A 19,936-nucleotide genomic window follows, 5' to 3' on the forward strand; every position below is an offset into this window, starting at 1 on the left:
GAGACCATTAACATATCTGAAGAAGCCCTTTAGTTTTAGTTTGTTGGCAATTGTGTTTTATATAATGTATAAATGTTTTGTGGCATCCAGGTCAGCGTTCTTCATCCTTACATTATGCAGCATGTTTTGGCCGTCCAGCCATTGCGAAGGTGTTGCTGCGACATGGTGCAAATCCAGACCTACGAGATGAAGATGGCAAAACACCTCTGGATAAAGCTCGCGAACGAATCGATGAAGGACATCGTGAGGTGGCAGCAATATTACAATCTCCAGGTAATGTCACTATGAAGTAATTTGTACTAAGACTACTACTACTACTACAGTTATTTATATAAAATATATCGTCGTTTCACCTCGTACCATTATGCGACGATGTTGAGGGGAGAAATACTACCTCTGAGCACATGTATCATATAGAACGAAATGCAGTACTGAAACTTAAAGGATAGAAAATGTCTGCTCTTAAGCTGAAATATTATCACATAGCGGTCTTTCCAGGTGCAATGACAATATGCTTTTCTTCAGTTGCTAAAAAAAAAAAAAATATTTTTTTTTGCAGTTATTTTCCTTTAAAATTATGCACAGGAGTTTTATCCATGTATCATGTTGGAGTTTGAGGAGCTTCATTAATTTGTTGGACAGGATCATTCAGAGTTTAATTTGTGTCATGAGACGGCACAGGTGTTTTGCAACTGGCAACTGTCTGTTCATTGTTGCAGTGGAGTAATAGTTCCTTTTGTTGAAAATGCAGTACACTCCGCAGCAAAGATTGTTCCTCGTGAAAAGTAATTGGATAACAAATTCGGTCATAGTGACACAAAGGATGTACGGAGAGATAATTCAAATTCACAATGCCCAGAGAGGATGGTCAACTATACTGAAGTTTGTATGCAACTTAGAAGTAGGTGAACATTTTCTTAGTAAAACTTACAAGCGTCGTAAATATATATTTCCGGTGGTTGCTATGGATGTTCGAGCGCGACTGCAGTGATCATGAGCTACTGGAGGTAGATTAAGTCAGAAGCGTGGAATATTATTGTTGATTCCAGACAGGGTTGTCAACCTTGGAATACTCAAGTATCGTATTATGTTGTGTTTTTGTATCGTAATACATTCTGGATTAAGTTCTTTTGATGAAGAGTATTTTACTTCAAGCTATCTCCAACTGTGTGTAAATTTTAGTGTTGCCTCACATCCCAAGCTTGTGGGTTGAAACTTGGCAGAGGTAGTTGGATTTTTGAAGGGTGGAAAAAAAGTTTGTTCATCACTGCACGTTGTATGAATTCCCCATGTAAGAGCTATTCACCTGAGCAAATTAATGAGAACTCGGCCATAGATTGCACAATGGAGATACGTTTCTCTGCCCTGGTAGAGTGAAACAGACGTCAAAATTGACATCCTCACAGCCTAAGTAGCGTCAAATGAAATTTCTGCGCGTGGTAGTTGAGGCCATGTTGTTGTTATTATAACATTCCTGGTGGCCATGATCATTAAGGCTTCAGTCCTTTATGGACTGATAATGTGGTTAGCTGGTTTGAGTCCTGTTGAGAAGTTTCACCAACAGAATGTTGGCTGGCAGGGTAGGAATTGGTGTTGGTATAATATTTCTAATCACTAGATTTTGTGCCAAAAGCCTGGATACAATTCCGAACATCTCCTCAGTGTTCATATAGTGAGAGGTCATATGATGCTGCTCAATCAATCAATCAATCAATCAATCAATCAATCAATCAATCAATCAATCAATCAATCAATCAATCAATCAATCAATCAATCAATCAATCAGACATCAATGGTATGCATATAGGGCTGTTGCTCAGATAGCAGATTCCCTATCAATTGTTTGCTTAGCCTTTTCTTAAGTGTTCCGGTTATTCCTTGTCCTATAGATGACTTTTTTTTGCTAGGGGCTTTACGTTGCACCGACACAGATAGGTCTTATGGCGACGATGGGATAGGAAAGGCCTAGGAGTTGGAAGGAAGCGGCCGTGGCCTTAATTAAGGTACAGCCCCAGCATTTGCCTGGTGTGAAAATGGGAAACCACAGAAAACCATCTTCAGGGCTGCCGATAGTGGGACCTCTTGAATTCCAACTTCATCTTCATAATATGTTCTTTCCTTTTTTAAAAAGCTCCACTCAAGCTTATTCATGATAACACTACTCCTTTGTTGGAAATCACAAAGAACAAATTGTGTTGCTTTGGATCTTTTCCAGTTCTCATACCAATTGATCCTGGCGGGCAATTCATCTGTTGGATGGCGACGTTAAGCCTTGAGCAACTCCTTGGTTGTATTCAACAGAAGTAGGTTATGCTTCAAGACTTGAGTTTTACTCTCTCCCCACTTCATCATTATCATCTCTACCACAACTACACACATACACATGCAGGTCACCCATGGGCATCAAACAGACCTTCTCATGCCACCTTGTTCTTGTTGTTAATGGAGTAGATCAGCCACCAGCCAGTCAGCCATTCACCGCCGAGTGTTGGATGGCAGGAAATAAGCTAACATCCTGAGAGGACCAACAGCTTTAGGTAGAGAAACCCTGTTGTGAGGATGATTAGGAGCAAATGCTTTTGAAACTCTCCAGGTAGCATCTGATCCTCCAGGGTAGGAGTGGCTACAAGGGCATCTGTTCTTCAGATGAGGAGCGGCCTTTTGTGTCCGGTGGAGGGTTGGTATTAGCGACAGTATGCGGTTGTAAAATTTTGCTTCCGAATCAACGACAGATCTTTTTACCAAAGGCTGGAAACTGTTCAAGATGATGAGGATTTTTGAACTTCCCCTCTTCATTCATTTTAACTTTTCAGGTGTCCCAATTTTGTTCTTTTAACGTTGCCTTTACTGTTGCTCCAAAATCGCACGTTTTAACAAATTTGTATGCATAAAATCACATGTACTATGAACCTCTGAAACTAAAAACACAGTGCTGAAGTAATAAAATCAAATGAACAGAGAAACGCACTACCAGTACTACACACATTGAAATTGCCTACTTGATTGTAGTGCAATTGTGCAAAACAGCAAAACTCTGTGAGGCATAGGGGTCAAACGATGATTGCCTGAATTTTTCTTAGAGGGAATTCCCTAACTTGATAGTGACAGAATTCTACAGCTTGCACCTCCACAAATTCAAAGTTGATTCTTCAGGAAGCTTGGCAGTGTGATTGATGGCAAGGGCTGGGGAATTCCATTACCACCGCTGTCATTTGCTGCCTAGGAAAATGACTTCCTTGTGGTTTCAGTTCATATCATCTATGTTATGATGTAGCTGCTGTCGCTTAAGTGCGGCCAGTATCCAGTATTCAGGAGATAGTAGGTTCGAACCCCACTGTCGACAGCCCTGAAAATGGTTTTCTGTGGTTTCCCATTTTCACACCAGGCAAATGCTGGGGCTGTACCTTTATTAAGGCCACGGCCGCTTCCTTCTCACTCCTAGCCCCTTCCTGTCCCATTGTCGCCATAAGACCTATCTGTGTCGGTGCGACGTAAAGCAACTAGGAAAAAAAAAAGTTATGATGATCATCAACCACATGATTGTGCTAAGCTACTAACACGAGAAAATCCCATAGTAAGAACACATGGTAGATATTATCAGCAGTTTTCAAAAGTATAATGTTTTTCCAGTATCCTATAACCTAATATTTTGTATGTCATACCAATCTTAAAATTGACGTACATCCCTGGAATGATTGTACAGGTTGGCATCCCAGATGTCATTGTTCAGAATTTGGTGCATTGTCCGTTCTGTAGTTAAAAGAAGAGACTGATTCCATATGTGTGCCCATTGCGACTTGTAGAATGTCTTCCTCTGTAGCGTAACAGCACTATTAGCTGCCATCTTCAGAGGCCCATTTTCTATTCCCGTCACAGCCAGGAATTTAAGAATGGCAGGAGGGCTGGTACGTGGTTAAAATGGCACATGCAGCTCGCCTCCATTGGGGGTGTGTCTGAAAAGAGCTGCACCACATCTGGATGAGGATACGGGTTTACCTTAACTTGCAGAACACAGCATTCTGGTCGCATAGCATGTGCATGTCATTTGTGAAGCCCGTATACCCTCGGTGAGGTACAGAGTTTGATGTTCAGAGAATTTTAGGTCCATAGCAGTGTCAATCACTACTGATGTAAATTTAGGGGAGTTTCCCAGGTGGCAGATTTTCTATCAGTTATTTACTTAGCATTTTCTTAATTACAAAGAAGTTGGAAATTTATCGAATATCTCCCTTGGCCTCCTTTGTGAATGACGGGATTTTGCCATGATGGGGAGGCTCGTGTGTCCCAATGAATCAGATAGCTAAGCCGTAGGTGCAACCATATCAGATGGGTATCTGTCTTGAGACCTGACAAAATGAACATTCATCAAAAAAGAGGGGAATAGCACACAGTTTTGGAAGTTGCAAGGGCAGCAGTCTGGATAATAGGGTTGTAGGCAGAGAAAGTTTGCGCCGGATAGCGCTCGTGTACTACTGGGTAAGCGCAAGGCGATCGTCTTATGTTTCTCCTAGTCAGCTGCGAGTAATGTATAGAATGTGTCGGAGTTTTCTGAGCTAAAGCCGATTGTATCTTCTCTAATTTTACTCAAAGACTATATTAATTAATTGTATAGGTATGTCCCTTAGTATATTATGTGCGATTTTCAGCGTTTAAGCCTTAAACAGCTGCAATATGAGTTACGGACCAGAAATGCTAAAACTACCGGGAGGAAGGAAGAATTAGTACAGCAGTAATTAGAAACTTCTAACACGCTTTATTATCAAAATAATGAATAGGAGTCAGCATGCCTTTTCCTAAAGATTACAATTATTTGAGTATTGTGCATTGATAAATATATAAATGTACATCCACAAGACTTAAATCATAAACAGATATTTAAACACGCACTTGTTCCCCTTGCTTATAGGCTTCGATTCATGTATTTTTTTCAGGGTGATTGCTCACATGAAACTGCAGATACAGCCTTTGTCCACCACCAAAGGCATGTGGATATTCTTGAGTTTCCCAGTGCCGGTTCCTTTGAATATTTGACCTTCAGCCATAAGGTGAAAATCACTATCACAAATTTCCATCCGATGAATTATTTAGAAAATCGGAAATAGATGTAGCACCTGTTTCCAACTACAAATCGTTGTGTTATGCTGGATACAGACTTTTCAGTGAAAAGTTTGTTTTATTTATAAAAGGTTAATTTCCGTCGGGTGAAATTCTAAAATGCAGTGCTGTGAAATTCGAGTACACAAAACATAAGACCTATAATGTGAAGCTTATTTTAGGAGTACCTGGTGACATTATAGGAGGGAATGTGAACGTTTTGCTGGAACAGGCCCCAAAGCATGTTGTAAGAACATTGCTGCTGTAACCTATGTATTAGAGCACTTCCCCAAGACTGGTATTGTTCAGTGTTCAGAAACATGCAGCCACAATTTATAAACTTTTCAGCATCGCCCTACCAAACGGTTGAGGCCAGTTAGCCCTATGAAAGTGGAATATTTGCCCTTGGAACAAGTTTTGCTATTATAATCTCAGTTGCACCAGTTATAACTCTAGTCGAGGGGTATTTCTGTCTGAAAGCAAGGGGGCTGTTTGCAAGGAAGGACATTTTCTCTGTCAGGCCAAATGTTCAATTCTTTACATTGGCAGTATATGAAATTAATCCAAACATTAAATATTCTCCCAACAGTAGTTTTATGGATTCTGAAATTAAGGCCTAGTTCTTTGTCAGATTTGTTGGTCCTTAGCTTCATAACTGTCAAGAAGAAACACGGTCTGGGTTCAAGAGGGAATATCTGTAAATTGTATCTGTTTTTTTCCCAGAACAGAAGACACCAAAATACAATGCTGGACGTCTACAAATCCTGTATAAAGCAATATGGCATCAGGATTGCGCATTGTTTGCTCAACAACCAAATTGCCTGTGCTATTTTTTGAGTGCTGATGTCTTTGAAAATGAGAGTCACAAAAATGTAATATCCACTTCTTCGGGTATATTCACGATTTCTTCCCGTACTTCAAAGGAGATGATTTCTCCATATTCCGATATTGTAGGCTTATCGTGGTAATCCAGCAATTTTCTGGTGTATGGCCTCTTCCTTGTTTTTGTTCTGTGTGGTCCATGGAAAAAGCGATGGAACAACGCCTGGTTTTAGTCTTGCTCTCTCGCCTTTAAATACAAACGCATAAATTCGGTGGTTGTTATCAAAATGCCTAATCAGTTTGTAGGTAGAAAATAGGAATTATTTCCTTTTGTAAATTGCACTTACCCAACAATTTTTTTGTGAAGTTACCGGGTTGAAAATAATGGGAACACTTTTCTCGGTCAGATTCTTCGCACCGAAATTTTTCCTTCTAATAGCATGTAGCCATTTCTTCCTCGTTTCTATATTTTGTGGAAACTGGTGAAACGAAAATGAGCTTCCCAGATTTTTTTTTTTCAAAGAGGAATACTGCAATAGCTCGGCATGGTGGTTCTTGTGTAAAGGAGACAATTGACAGATGAAACGGACAGAGAAATTCTGCACATGCGAGGAATAACCAAGCACCTCCGCTACAATCCTTTTTGCATACTCTTTGAGTGTGTCTCTAAGTGATCACTCCTCCAGCCTCGGTCATCTTTATCATCGAAATGGGGAACAGACCCTGTAGAGAGGCTGCGTTGGGAAAGACGGCAGCCAGGTGCAAGCGCTGATGTATACGGACTTGCTGAAATCTTATGTTATCTTGAAAAGTCTCATCGCCGTGCTGATTGATAAACTTGGATGGTTATGAAATGCAGTCTGAAGTTCAAGAAAAGGATGCAGGAAAATGGGATCTAGACAAGTTGAAGGAGAAGAGAGTGAAAGATTGTTTCAAAGAACATGTTGGACAAGGGCTAAATGAAAATGTCATGAAAAAGGCTGAAGGAAATACAATAAAGAAAGATTGGACAGTTGTGAATAATGATATTAGTAGGGCTGCTGAAGAAAGGTTAGGAAGAAAAGTAAGATCAAGTAAGAATTGGCGAATAAGTCAGGAAAATTAAGGAAACCTTTGAGGAAAGGAAATTTGGTGTGTGAATAATAAAGAGCTCAGGTGGAAAACCACTTCCTGGAAAAAATGACAAGGCAGAAAGATATTCAGCAGTTGGATCTAGGGAAAGAGGTAGATGTTTTTGGAACAGGAATAGGCTGTTGATCCTGACAAAATGGGAGACCCAATTTTAAGGTTAGAATTTGGCAGAGCTTTGAAAGACCTAAATAGGTACAAGGCACCTCAAATTGATGGCATACCCTCAGAATTACTGACTACCTTTGGAGAAACCAGCATGGCGACATTATTCCATTTAGTGTGTAAGATGCATGATACAAGAGTAGTGCCATCTGATTTCTGACGGAACGTTGTTGCACCTATTCCCAAAAAAGCCATGTGCTGACAAGTGTTCAGATTGCTGCACTGTTAGTTTAGAATCTCAAGCTTGCAAAATTCTAACATGTATTATTTACAGAAAAATGGAAACACAAATTGAAGCTTAATTGGGAGAAGATCAATTTAGCTTCAAAAGAAACTTAAGAACACTTGAAGCAATCCTGACTTTATGCCTGATCTTTGAGGATTGAATTGAGGATAAGCCCATGTACAGGGCAGTTGTAGATCTTGAAAAGGCATTCTGTAATGTTCATTGGTCCAAGCTGTTTGAGAATCTGAATGTGATCGAATCAGATACCAAGAAATGAGGATTATGACCAATCTATGTGAAAATCAGTCTGCGGTGGTAAGAATTGATGGCTATGAGAAAGCAGCATCAATCCAGAAAGAATTGAGGCAAGGCTGCAGTTTGTCCCCCTCCTTTTCAGTGTTTTTATAGAACAGATGGTGAAGGAAATCAAAGAGGAATTCTGGTAGTACCATAACTAATGATGGTAGAAGCAAGGATGACATAAAATGCAGATTAGCACAAGCAAGGAAGGATTTTCTTAAGAGAAGAAATTTGCTCACTTCAAACATTGATATAGGTTTGAATACTTCTTTTGGAGGGTGGCTTTGTATAGAAGTTAAGCACCGATAATAACTAGCTCCGAAAGAAAGAGAAGAGAAGCTTTTGAAATGTGATGTTGCAGAAGAATACTGATTGTGAGATGGGTAGGATCGAATCACAGATGGAGATATTGAATCGAATTGGTGAAAGGATTACAATTTGTGCAGATTTGACAACCAGAAGAGAGAGAATGATAAGGACATATCTTAAGACACCCTGAACTTGCTCAGTTATTTTTTGAGGGATGTGTTGGTAGTAAGAATTGTAGGGGTAGACCAAGGCATGACCACATGATCATAACAAAACAGATTAGAGTAGCTTTATCATGTGTATAATTTATGGTTACAACCATGAACTGCTAATCTGGTTATAGCACTGCGTAGTTCCTTGTTTGTTACCATCCATTTTCGGTCTCGTGGTTCTGCAAAACTCTAACCAAATCTCATTTTTCTTCTGCGTTTCTGGCTTGTAGTAATACAGTTTCCTGAGGAGTAGATGGCGGATGTAGTCTGTGTCAAATTTTCAATGAAAAAACATTTGTTTGCTAAATCATAAGGTAGTCTTGATGGGGTAGTCTTGAAATGCCCTCATTTTTGTCAGTAGTCTCCTATGATCTATCTACTACTGTGGTCCACAAAGTGGGGGATGCAAAGAGTAATCTTCGGGGTGCATGTAAGATCTAAAGCAACCAGAAACAAACAATTCCTGGGTTATTTACAGTATTTACATTTCTAAGAATTCTTCTCAGGGCAAGCAGTGGTTTTGGAACCCATTAACAAAGCCCTTACTCCACCTACCCTCCTATCAACAAGTGAAGCTATAGTACTGTATTCTTGCCCATACCGTTAAATTCAGGATTTGTTGCATATGCGTGGTTCACAAAAAAGGAAAACATGTTCTGTGAATTATAAACTCAAAATAAATGACCATGTGAAGGACTGGGAGTCAGAGGCAAGTTTATGACGTGAATAGTAAGTTGTATTTTTTCCTTGTCCTCGTACTCTTTCATTTGTGTCTGTATAGGTTCACTTTCCAATATACCATGCTTAACCTATAATAGTGGGTCGAAGTCTCCAGGTACATAAGGGTTAGCTCTGTCTTTTTTATCAGTTGTAGTGTGTCTGCCTCTAGATCGCAAGATCACCGGTTCAAACCTGGTTGAACAGGTCAGGGTATTTAAAGGGTGGTAAAGAGTCCTTTCAATACTCCAGGTTATATAATGCCATGTGAATGATCTCCGATTACACATTTAGTGTTGACCTGACAGAATTAATTAAAACTCATCATAGATAGGCCAACTGAAATTTGTTTCTCTGTCATCTGGTAGAATAAACCAGAACATTGAAATTGACTTGCAAGCATCAAATAAAAATTTATGCTCACAGTAGCTGAAACCATAGTCTACTACTTCTTCCCTCATAGTTTCTTTTTCCATGCCACTGTAATATATCAGGTGTATGCATAAGTCCTTTTAAGGTTTCACAGTACTCATCGTATAGATTTGAACACATGTCAGTTTGTTCATTTGGCATTAACCTACCAGCACACATAAGTTGAGTCTGCCAAACAATAGCATCTGTTGTATCGTTAAGTGATCATGTCGACATTTCTGCCTTAAAATATATATATATATATATATATATATATATATTTGTGACAAGCATTGCCTTTCTTATTTAATCTAAAGTAAAAGGCTGTGGAAAGGTTATTGTTTGCTGGTAGAAACATATGGTGAACATGCTCCATCAAATGGAACATGTGAGACATGGTTTGAACAATTTAAACGTGGTGATTTCAATGTGAAAGATCATGCTTTGTGTCTGGTGGGGCCAGAGCGGTATTTTGTATTATAAACACTTGAAGCCCGGCGAAACCGTTAAGCACAGCGCTATCGCCACCAAATGATTAATTTAAATCGCGCATTGATCGAAAGACAACTGGAATGCGCCAGAAGACATGGCAAAGTTACACAACAATACGCCATCTCACAAAGCAAAACCAGTAAAACACACCTTGAAAATCGCTTGGATGGGACCACTTTCCGCACCCGCCATACTCCCCCTGACCTGGCGCCATCTGACTATCACCTCTTTGCATAAATAGGTCACGTGCTCACAGAGCAGCACTTCAGCAATTTCGAGGAAGTTGGAAAATGGTTTGGTGCAAAAGACGACCAGTTTTTCTGGCATGGTATTCATAACTTACCTGAAAGATGGATGAAGTGTGTAGAAGCTGATGGCCAATATTTTGAATAAACAGAAAATGAATTTCCCTTGGAAATTACGTGTTTTCTTTACCACAAAAACCGGCAAAAACTTGCACATGCACCTGGTAATGTAAGGGCATTTCTTGAACGTTTTCTTCTCAGTCGTATGAGCTCATTTCTGCTTCTCAGCTTCATCAGGCTTTGGGTATTCAGTCATTGAAGAGACAGTCTTTAGTGGCCTTCTGTCTTACTGCAGGAAGTATTGATATCAGGGAAAGAGAAGAGCAAAAACAGATCGAGGTTTAAGAGAAATAAGTATTTGTTTATGGATATTGAATTTTCACGACCGCATTGTGTTTGCTTGTTTGTTTCTTTGTTTGTTTATTTATTTATTTATTTATTTACTTATTTATTTAGTTAGTTATTATTTATTTATTTATTTATTTATTTATTTATTTATTTATTTATTTATTTATTTATTTATTTATTTATTGGCTTTTAGTGCCGGGAGTGGCAGAGGACATGTTCGGCTCAACCTGGTGCATGTCTTTCTATTTCATGCCTGTAGGTGACCTGGATGTGGGATGATGATGGGGTAGGGTGAAGGTGAAACCTGGTGTCGGCACATATCTTACTCCTGTTGAATAACACCAAGGGGTCTGCTCGAAGCTTTACGTCCCCATCCGACACGGACGAATCACTATCATATGCCCTCACTCCATATGAGCCCTGCATAGAGGTTTGGAATTGAATCCAGGCTTTTGGACGCTACCTAGTGATCATACCGCCACGTTTCCTATCCTGCCAGCCAACATTCTGATACTTTAGGGCATGCTGGAGAAGGGGGAGTATGAAGATATGGAGTTCATCCATCCCAGTTTTCATTCTATCTTTATCCTTTATCTCTCTCTTCTCCAACTGATCTATAATCTCTTTTATTCTTATTTTGTTTGTATCCATGAAACTGCTTTTATGTCTGGATAGTCGTATGTACTGTACACGCATAGCAGAATAATTATTTTTGGGTTGCTGAGCTGCATTTGGTTTCTTTATTCAACTGTCAACATTCTGTAACATGTGTTGTAAATCATGACAATTCAGGGTTAAGGTGAGGAACATCAACCTTTATCCACGTGTGGTGTGCCTGTAATGAGACATTTCATTTCATATCCAACTTGGAATAAATAACTTCATGACTATCGTATTAATGCAAGAAATGTGTAATCTTTATTCACTGTAAAATCCCTTCTCATTAGTTCGGAAAACATCCAAATAGTACATGATGATATACAAAAAAGATTGAACTTGTTCCGGTTGAATCAGACCAGACAATGTTTTTATATTACTCTGTGCATTTAAATTGGTAGAAACCCACCATACTTGTGTGATGGTTGTATGTTATTGTGGTGAAAGAGACCTTTCTCTTCACATTTTCATACACCCTCTTCTATATAGCACAGTTGAATCTATCACTGCCTTTCCTGCATAATGCAAAATTTGGCATTTTGGCATAAACTAGTTGATGGTATGAAGTCGATAATTAATGAGGATCTTTGCTGTTGTTTATTCAACTCCTTGTCTGCATGGTCAGTGTTGAAGCCTTCAGTTCAGATTCTCAACTGGTTCAAGAATTTTAATCGCATCTTAATTCTTCTGACTTGGGGACTGGGTGTTCGTGTTTGTCCCAACACTTTCCTCCAGGGCATCCCGCCATAAAACAGGACCAAATCCACATGTACAACACAGTTTGCAACTGTGACCCCACAGTGTGGGAAAAGCAACAGATGATGATTTGCTGTTGGTTATTCAATAGGATTCCACTTGCCTGATCTAAAGCTGTACAAGGCGAGCTTTGATAACAATAAAACAATTCAGTTAAACAGTAAAATAATTTTACATACAGTAATTATGCCTTAAAGGTGTAGTTTTACCTGAATTTAAATTTGGACAGTGCAGCATTAGAAAAAATAGAATCAAATCTGTGGTTATTCGTGTTATCTATCTGAAATAGGTGATCATTTTGTCTTGCTCTATTTTAGGTGAATGGATGATTCCTTCAGAGAAAGAGAAGAAACCAGATACGGTAGAGCCTGAAGATAGTAGTGAACCAAAGGGTGATCCAGAAATGGCTCCTGTGTACCTGCGACGGCTGTTACCTGTATTTTGTAACACGTTCCAGTCCACCATGCTTCCCTCTGTTAGGTGAGTGCAATTTAATACTACAATTTTGAGCTAAGTTTACATTGCATATAGACAAATTCACACTGCGTGTATGAATTACTAGCAAGTAAATTATCACAGTTATTGATGCCATCATTTTTGTTGTTCAAGAGACTGTTAAACCTTATAATGCCAGATGTTTATTATGTAATGTGTTAAACTGCTGTGTACTGAGAAGTTTAGCCATATTTTGAGGTCTTCATAACTACCACAATTTGTGAGCTAAATGAATTACTTTTTGTATCCAAGCCTATGTTTATCTGTTTCAGCACTGGGATGATTTTTTAAATTTAATTTTTTATTTCCAACATAAGAATGTGAGAAGGGGCCTGTACATTTATCACATCCTTCAGCCTTTTATTGCCAGCCCTGCGGTATAGGGGTAGCGCGTGTGCCTCTTACTTGGAGACCCTGTGTTCGATTCTCGGCCATGTCAGTGTTTTTTACCTGGACCTGAGGGCTGGTTCGAGGTCCACTCAACCTGTGAGATTACAGTTGAGGAGCTATCTGATGGTGAGATGGCGGCTCTTGTCTAGAAAGCTAAGAATAACAGCCGAGAGGATTTGTCGTGCTGACCACACTACACCTCGTAATCTGCAGGTCTTCGGGCTGAGCAGCGGTTGCTTGGTAGGCTATGGCCCTTCGGGACTGTTCTGCTATGGGGTTTGGTTTTTCCCCAGCTTTTTATTATTTTTAGTTTATTTCAACTCTTATTCGTCGCTCCGGAAGAACAATGACGCAACTGCACAATTTGATCAAATGGAGTTACGGGTCGCCTGGGTTCAGAAATACGTAGTGTGCACGTGTGAATATCGTTCGAACTGTAGTTACGCTCTAGGCCGCTAGAGGGCAATTGCGTCGTCGCAGAAATCTTAGCTGTTTGTGACCGCACTTCAGAGCAATATCGCCGTATATTTTAGTTATGTCTTTAACTTCACGAGTGATCCTTCGTGTCCGCTGGAACAATGACGTAAGTGTGATTCCTGGTCGAAACTTCATTAGTTGAGAAGCTCATTACACTTGACAGTTTTGGTTTTTATTACTTTCAGTGTTTATAGTTTGTATTTCATTCATCCTATTTCGTTAGCAGAATGGTACCAGGACGTAGGGTCTTTTTCTTCCTGATACTACTGACAAACTTCATTACATATTGATCACAGTTTCAGAAGAACAATGACGCATTTGCAGAAAAGGGGTCATTTTGGGCAAAAATAAAGTAATTATTTTGAAAAACATTTCTGTATCCTGTAGTGCGCTTGTATATGTTACAATTTTCCCTGCTTACAATTTCCTACTTTTTGGCATAATCGAATCTTAACGAATGATAAATCGGTTTTTCGCGTCTCCTGTACAATTCCAGTTTTGACAGTTCTGTCATTGTTCTTCCGGAGCGATGATATGTAATTAAATTTCATTCAAATTCACGTCTAACATTGTAATATTATTATTCCCTGGCTGTCTAAAAGAAAAGAAAAAAAAATGTGGTTGGATAATGGACACGACACCTTAATTTCCACTTGCACTGATAAACGGCATTGAGATTTCATCAGACTTTATTCCAGGCTTTCCTTCACTCGAGCAATGTTTTCTGGTGTTCGAACTCTTCGGATAGTTACGGTTTTTGTTCGCTACAGAGCCCGTTTCACACCATTTTGCATTGCAGACTTTGCTGGAAGTTTTGCCAAAACACTTCCAGTCTTAAACTCTTGCGCAAACAGTTCCACATAGGTTTTCCACGAATCGTACTGCTCATAACACTCGACCTTGGCAATGATTGCACACTGTATTATTGTGAGCACCATTTTGTGTTGCATTCAACGGATCACTAAACATGTCTGCTCCTCGCACTCTCACTCACATGTAATGACATGACGACGTACTCGAGATGTACACGAGCAGATATGTGACAGCAACAGATTGGTGCATTGCAACCACGGTTTCCAGCATTTTCTGAGATGGGCATTTCTCGTGATCATTAACAAGGGTCAATTTTGTGTCAGTCTTTAAACATTTTCCGGGCCAGTTTAATTTGCCATGTATTTGATGTACTCTGAACTGAGTCTTCGGTTCTGGTTGTTTACTATAAAATAGTCCTTATTTGAAACATTTATTTAGTGGTGAATTATTTTGTAGTTCTCTATCTCTTGTATATTTTACTGAAACATGCCGTCTACAGTATGTAGAAAAAATTGTAGTATCATATTTCTCCGAATCCAAGATGAACCCCATTTTTTCCTTCAAAAGATATAAATCAGGCTCAAAAAATGCTTTGTGAAATTATATGAATGCCTTTGTTGTACAGTACATATTTTTAGACGCCGATCATTGGCTTTCTTTATGCCGTATTTTTTTCCCTTTTTTGTTTCTTCTTTTTTCTTTTTTTTTTTTTTTTTTTTTTTTTTTTTTTTTTTTTTTTTTTTTTTTTTGCGGCTGTACTACAATTATTCTTTATTTCTGCAGGTTTAATGACCACTAACTTAAAATTGGCATCATAATACCGAAGAGAACCCATTGAAAATTTGCCGGCAATACCTATTCCATGCATCTCTACAATACGACGATCCATTAGGAAAATATTCTTGCTGTCTATAAAACTGTTACTTTTACTCTGCGTCGGATATAACCAGCTACCGCTACATGCATGTCTCGCTGGTTTCGGCCAACTTCACCGGCAGGCGATGTATACGCCTAATCGCGGACATTGAAGGTCAACGAATGAGTTTATTGCGGCACGGTATGGACATTCTGTTCTTCAGATTTTCGTGCACATGCCTCACAATTTCATCTTCGACTTCCTTAAAGCATCCTTGTTGCAGACCACTGAATGCATTTTTTGTACAGTACGCATTTTTAAGCAATCTTTGTCTTCACGCCAACGTCAAATTTGGTGTTAGTTAGGCCTATGTTGTATTTTCTTGCGGCTGCACAATTATTCTACATTTCAGAGTGTTTAATAACCATTAACTTAAAGTTGGCATCATAATATCGAGAAGAACCCGTTGATAATTCGCCGGCAATACCTGTTCCATGTATCTTTACAATATGACTATCCATCACGAAAATGTTCCTGCTGTCTATAAAAAATTGTACTAAGCGTGAGGTATAGTAGAAGCCTTATAACTGTGCCACTGCGTAGCCGTGGCCTTTCTAAGAATTCGAAGGCTCGTATTTTTTGTTGGCATTCTGCAGATTTGAGAAAAGTTTTTGTAGAGGCTAATAGAACATAATTCTCTTCACTATTTCCCGAGATCCAGTGACGTTACGCACAGGCACTGTACAACCGGTTGTCGCGGCTAGTGATGTATATTAAAGAGGAGGTCGTTTATTGTCAACGAGTTTAGTGTGTGTATGCGCGCACGTGTGCGGGTGTTAAAATTAAGCAGCGTAGTTACCGCGGTAGTTGCCAGTGGTATTCGTTACTGTTAGGCCGCGAATGCAAGACAACCCTTGATTTTTTGCATGAGATTCTGAGAAAAAAAAACCAGTCGTTTTGGATTCGGAGAAATACCGTATCACTCCAGAGGCTTCTGTGGCAAACATTTCAGTTTTCTTCTTTAAATGGCGTCGCCTAACGTAACCGTATATGTATCATGAAAACATATTTGAAACGCATGTAGAGAAATGATAACTTCCTCATTAAAAATTTACATGTGAATAGCCTTTCCAAAATTTAACTCGACGTGAGAAAATATGAACTATCCTCTGTAATCGGTGATGTACTTTGCCATATCTTGAGATGTATCACATTCTTACTTAATTTCAGTATATAACATTAAAATTAAGCAATCGTTTACTTCAGCCTTTATTTTTAATGAGTTGACAACTGCTATCAGCCACATTATTTACGCATTTATTACAAAAACATGTTACCGTCTTCATTTTCGAATTTTCTTTAGAGAGCAGCAGTCAACGGGTATTACTAATCGACTCCAACACCGTCTTTTCAATACTTATACATGTATAAGTATTGACAAGACGGTGAAAATATTTTACAGAAATTTGAATATAAGTCAATATGGACCATCATCATGAAAATAATCAATTCCAACACCGTCTTCGAATGTCTATGAGAGAGCTCGCAAATGCATATAGTGATAAAACTATACCATACCAAAGATGATCGATCGCATTTTGTGGCAAATGTCAGAGTTTTCTTATTCAAACAGCGTCCACCTATCCTAACTTAACCGTACTATGCATATGATAACACGCTTCAAGCGCCAGTAGAGAAATTATAATCTTCTCGCTATAAATTTACATGATAATAGCCTTTCTGTAATTTAACCAGACGCGAGAAAATGTAAACTAACCTCTGAAATCAATTATGCACTCTGCCATATCTCAAGATGTATCCCATTCTTACTTAATTGCATTATTTTGCATTACAATTACACGATCATTTAGTCAGCCTGTATATTTAACGAGTTATAACATGTAATTATCAACTGTTATCGGACACATTATTTACGCATTTATTATGAAAAATGTCCTCTTTCATTTCGAATTTTCATTACGGAACAGCAGTCCACTGGTATTACTAGTCGACTCCGACGTCGCCTTCGAATGTCGATGAGAGAATTCGCTAGTGTAAATGGCGAGGGAACGATGCCGAAGGTAATCGATTGCATGCAATATAATCGCTGGGGTGCATAAATACCAAAACCAAACCCAATCCCCATGGCACTACAGCCCTTGAAGGGCCTTGGCCTACCAAGCGATCGCTGCGCAGCCCGAAGGCCTGCAGCTTACGAGGTGTCGTGTGGTAAGCATGACGAATCCTCTCAGCTGTTATTCTTGGCTTTCTAGATTGGAGCTGCTATCTCACCGTCAGATAGTTCCTCAGTTCTAATCTCGTAGGCTGAGTAAACCTCAAACCAGCCCTCAGGTCCAGGTAAAAATCCCTGACCGGGAATCGAACCTGGGGTCTCCAGGTAAGAGTCAGGCACGCTACACTTACACCTCGGGGCTGGCGTGCATTAATACCGGCAACGGAAAAAATCGCACACGCTTAATCACTCGTAATAACGGATGTGTCAGTGATAGGGCTCTCGCTATAACCGAAGGATAATACACAGTTTAATATATGAATTTTGCAGGGGCAGCGAAAACTTGCCGTTATAACGCTGTGCTCGGTTTTGTATGCCGTACTCGCTATAGCAGACTTCTACTGTACTTGAAAATGAAAACATTTAATAATATACTTGAAAAGAATATGATTCAACAAACACTTTCCACACTGCTTATTTTAGTTGTGTTTTGTATGAGAATACTGGAATTTTTTTGCTATATTCTGCTTTTTACTGAAAGATTTTGATATTAATCACTACCACATGCTTCTATTTACAGTATGTTATCCTTCCAATGAGGCATTTTGTCTCAAAATATAATATTAGGAACCTTCTCAAAATAGTTTTTGAAAAAGCATACTTTTTCGAAAATACAAAACCTTTATTATTGCTTGCATAGGATAATTGATAATAGAAATGAGAAGTAGAATAAACTAATTTCATGGTTACATTATATCATAGGCAACAACAGGGTCAGAAAAATTAAGTACATGTCATTTTTAACTTTTTTTCCAAGTAAACCTATTAAACCTGCCTGGAATGGAATTTTCAGAATCACTTGGGAAGACTCGGACCAACATCACATACAAACTCGCTTCCACCTGCTCTTTTTTATTTTTTTTAAATCCTAAGACCAGTGGATTTTTTTCCCTTGCATCTCAGCAGACCTTATACACTGTAGTTGGCCTTTTCTTCTTCTCTGTCCTGAGTATGTTGGATGGGAAGTTCTTCATTGTCACCCTTGTGCCAAAAGATGGCTGCAGTCAAGTACTCTTGTCGTTTTGCTGCAGCACTGTGGCAAGAGAAACTGACACCACTTTTATGAAGTCTGTGCATACGTGTAATTGCTGGACAACTTGGTGGCAGCTATTTTATTCATGGAGCTCTGCCCCGCACCACATGTGATTAAAGGCAATGCTTGTAGTTTTGAATACTTACTGCGACCTACTGTATTATTTTGTAAGTACCTGAAATCTTATGTAACGTGATCAATTGGCATTCTTTAAAACTAAAAACCTGCCATAATTATTCTTCTTGTTCTTGTTCTTCTTTATCTGTTTATCCTCCAGGGTCGGTTTTCCCCTCGGACTCAGCGAGGGATCCTACATCTACCACCTCGAGGGCAGTGTCCTGGAGCGTGAAACATTGGGTTGGGGGTTACACCTGGGGAGGATGACCAGTACCTTGCCCAGGCGGCCTCGCCTGCTATGCTGAACAGGGGCCTTGCAGGGGGATGGGATAGACAAGGAAGAGGGAAGGAAACGGCTGTGGCCTTAAGTTAGGTACCATCCTGGGCATTTGCCTGGAGGAGAAGTGGGAAACCACAAAAACCACTTTCAGGATGGCTGAGGTGGGAATCGAACCCACCTCGATTCAGTTTACCTCCCGGGGCTGAGTGGACCCCATTCCAGCTCTCGTACCACTTTTCAAATTTTGTGGCAGAGCCTGGAATCGAACCCGGGCCTCCAGGGGTGGTATCTAATCACACTAACCAGTACACCAGAGAGGCGGTGCCATAATACAAATGCTTAAATGTGAAAGTGAATGGTTCTTGGACTTCGTATGCATGGGAATGGTAGCTGACCCAAGTGGTGTTTGGGCATAGAAGAGAAAGTGTTGGAAAGAGAATCACAAGTTTCATTATCGAAAAACCATCATCACATTTTATTAATCTAATTATTATCATCATCATCATCATCTTCCTTCCAAGTATTGGGCCATGTGACCCGGTACGGTATTATTATTATTATTATTATTATTATTATTATTATTATTATTATTATTATTATTATTATTATTATTATTATTATTATTATTATTATTATTTACATTTTATGGCCTTCATTGGACCACTCTAGCCAACTTTATACACAGAATTTTTCAATTTCCTGTCAGCCCAGTACTTTTTCATTCTCTCTGATCTTATCCTTCTTCCTTCATTGGAAATCACCCTTCCTATTGTCTGTCTGTTGATTCTGATTTGCAGTCTGGTTTGTTTGTGAGTTTCTTCATTTCGTTTGATTTTGTTTCTTAGGTCTTCCACTGTAATTTGTAGTTCATCTATATCTTCCTTGATTTCTGTAATCCATTTAATGTTGCACTTACTATTCCATAATTTTTCTATTATTCTCCTGATGATCCTGTTCTCTGGTGTCCTCATTAGATGTCCAAAAAATGAAATTCTTCCTGATTGTGCTCATTACTGGTTCTATTTCCTTGTAGACTGTTTCATTAGAAGCTACTCTCCAGTGTCCATCGTTTTGGTATGATTTGTTGATGCACGTTCTAATGATTCTTCTCTCTATCTTGAGTATTTTGTCTATTTGTGCAGTGTTAGTTGTTTTGAAGATGGTTTCACTTGCATATGTTATTTCTGGTTGAGTGACTGTTTTGTAATGTTTTAATTTTGTTGCTATTGACAGACCCTTT

The 19,936-nt window shown here is 39.1% G+C and overlaps 1 protein-coding gene across 7 annotated transcripts in view; it reads left to right on the plus strand.

The window, feature by feature from the left end:
* Positions 1 to 19,936, plus strand: part of Ufd4 (ubiquitin fusion-degradation 4-like) — a 716,632-nt gene that overhangs the window by 353,685 nt on the left and 343,011 nt on the right. For all 7 annotated transcript variants that reach the window (XM_067153526.2, XM_067153530.2, XM_067153527.2 and 4 more), the window contains exons 11-12: positions 91 to 273; positions 12,260 to 12,422. In XM_067153526.2, the coding sequence (XP_067009627.1) occupies positions 91 to 273; positions 12,260 to 12,422 (346 nt within the window). The remainder of the gene's footprint in view (positions 1 to 90; positions 274 to 12,259; positions 12,423 to 19,936) is intronic.

The sequence above is a fragment of the Anabrus simplex genome, chromosome 9 (genome assembly GCF_040414725.1).
Source record: "Anabrus simplex isolate iqAnaSimp1 chromosome 9, ASM4041472v1, whole genome shotgun sequence".
NCBI classification, from domain to species: Eukaryota; Metazoa; Arthropoda; class Insecta; order Orthoptera; family Tettigoniidae; genus Anabrus; species Anabrus simplex.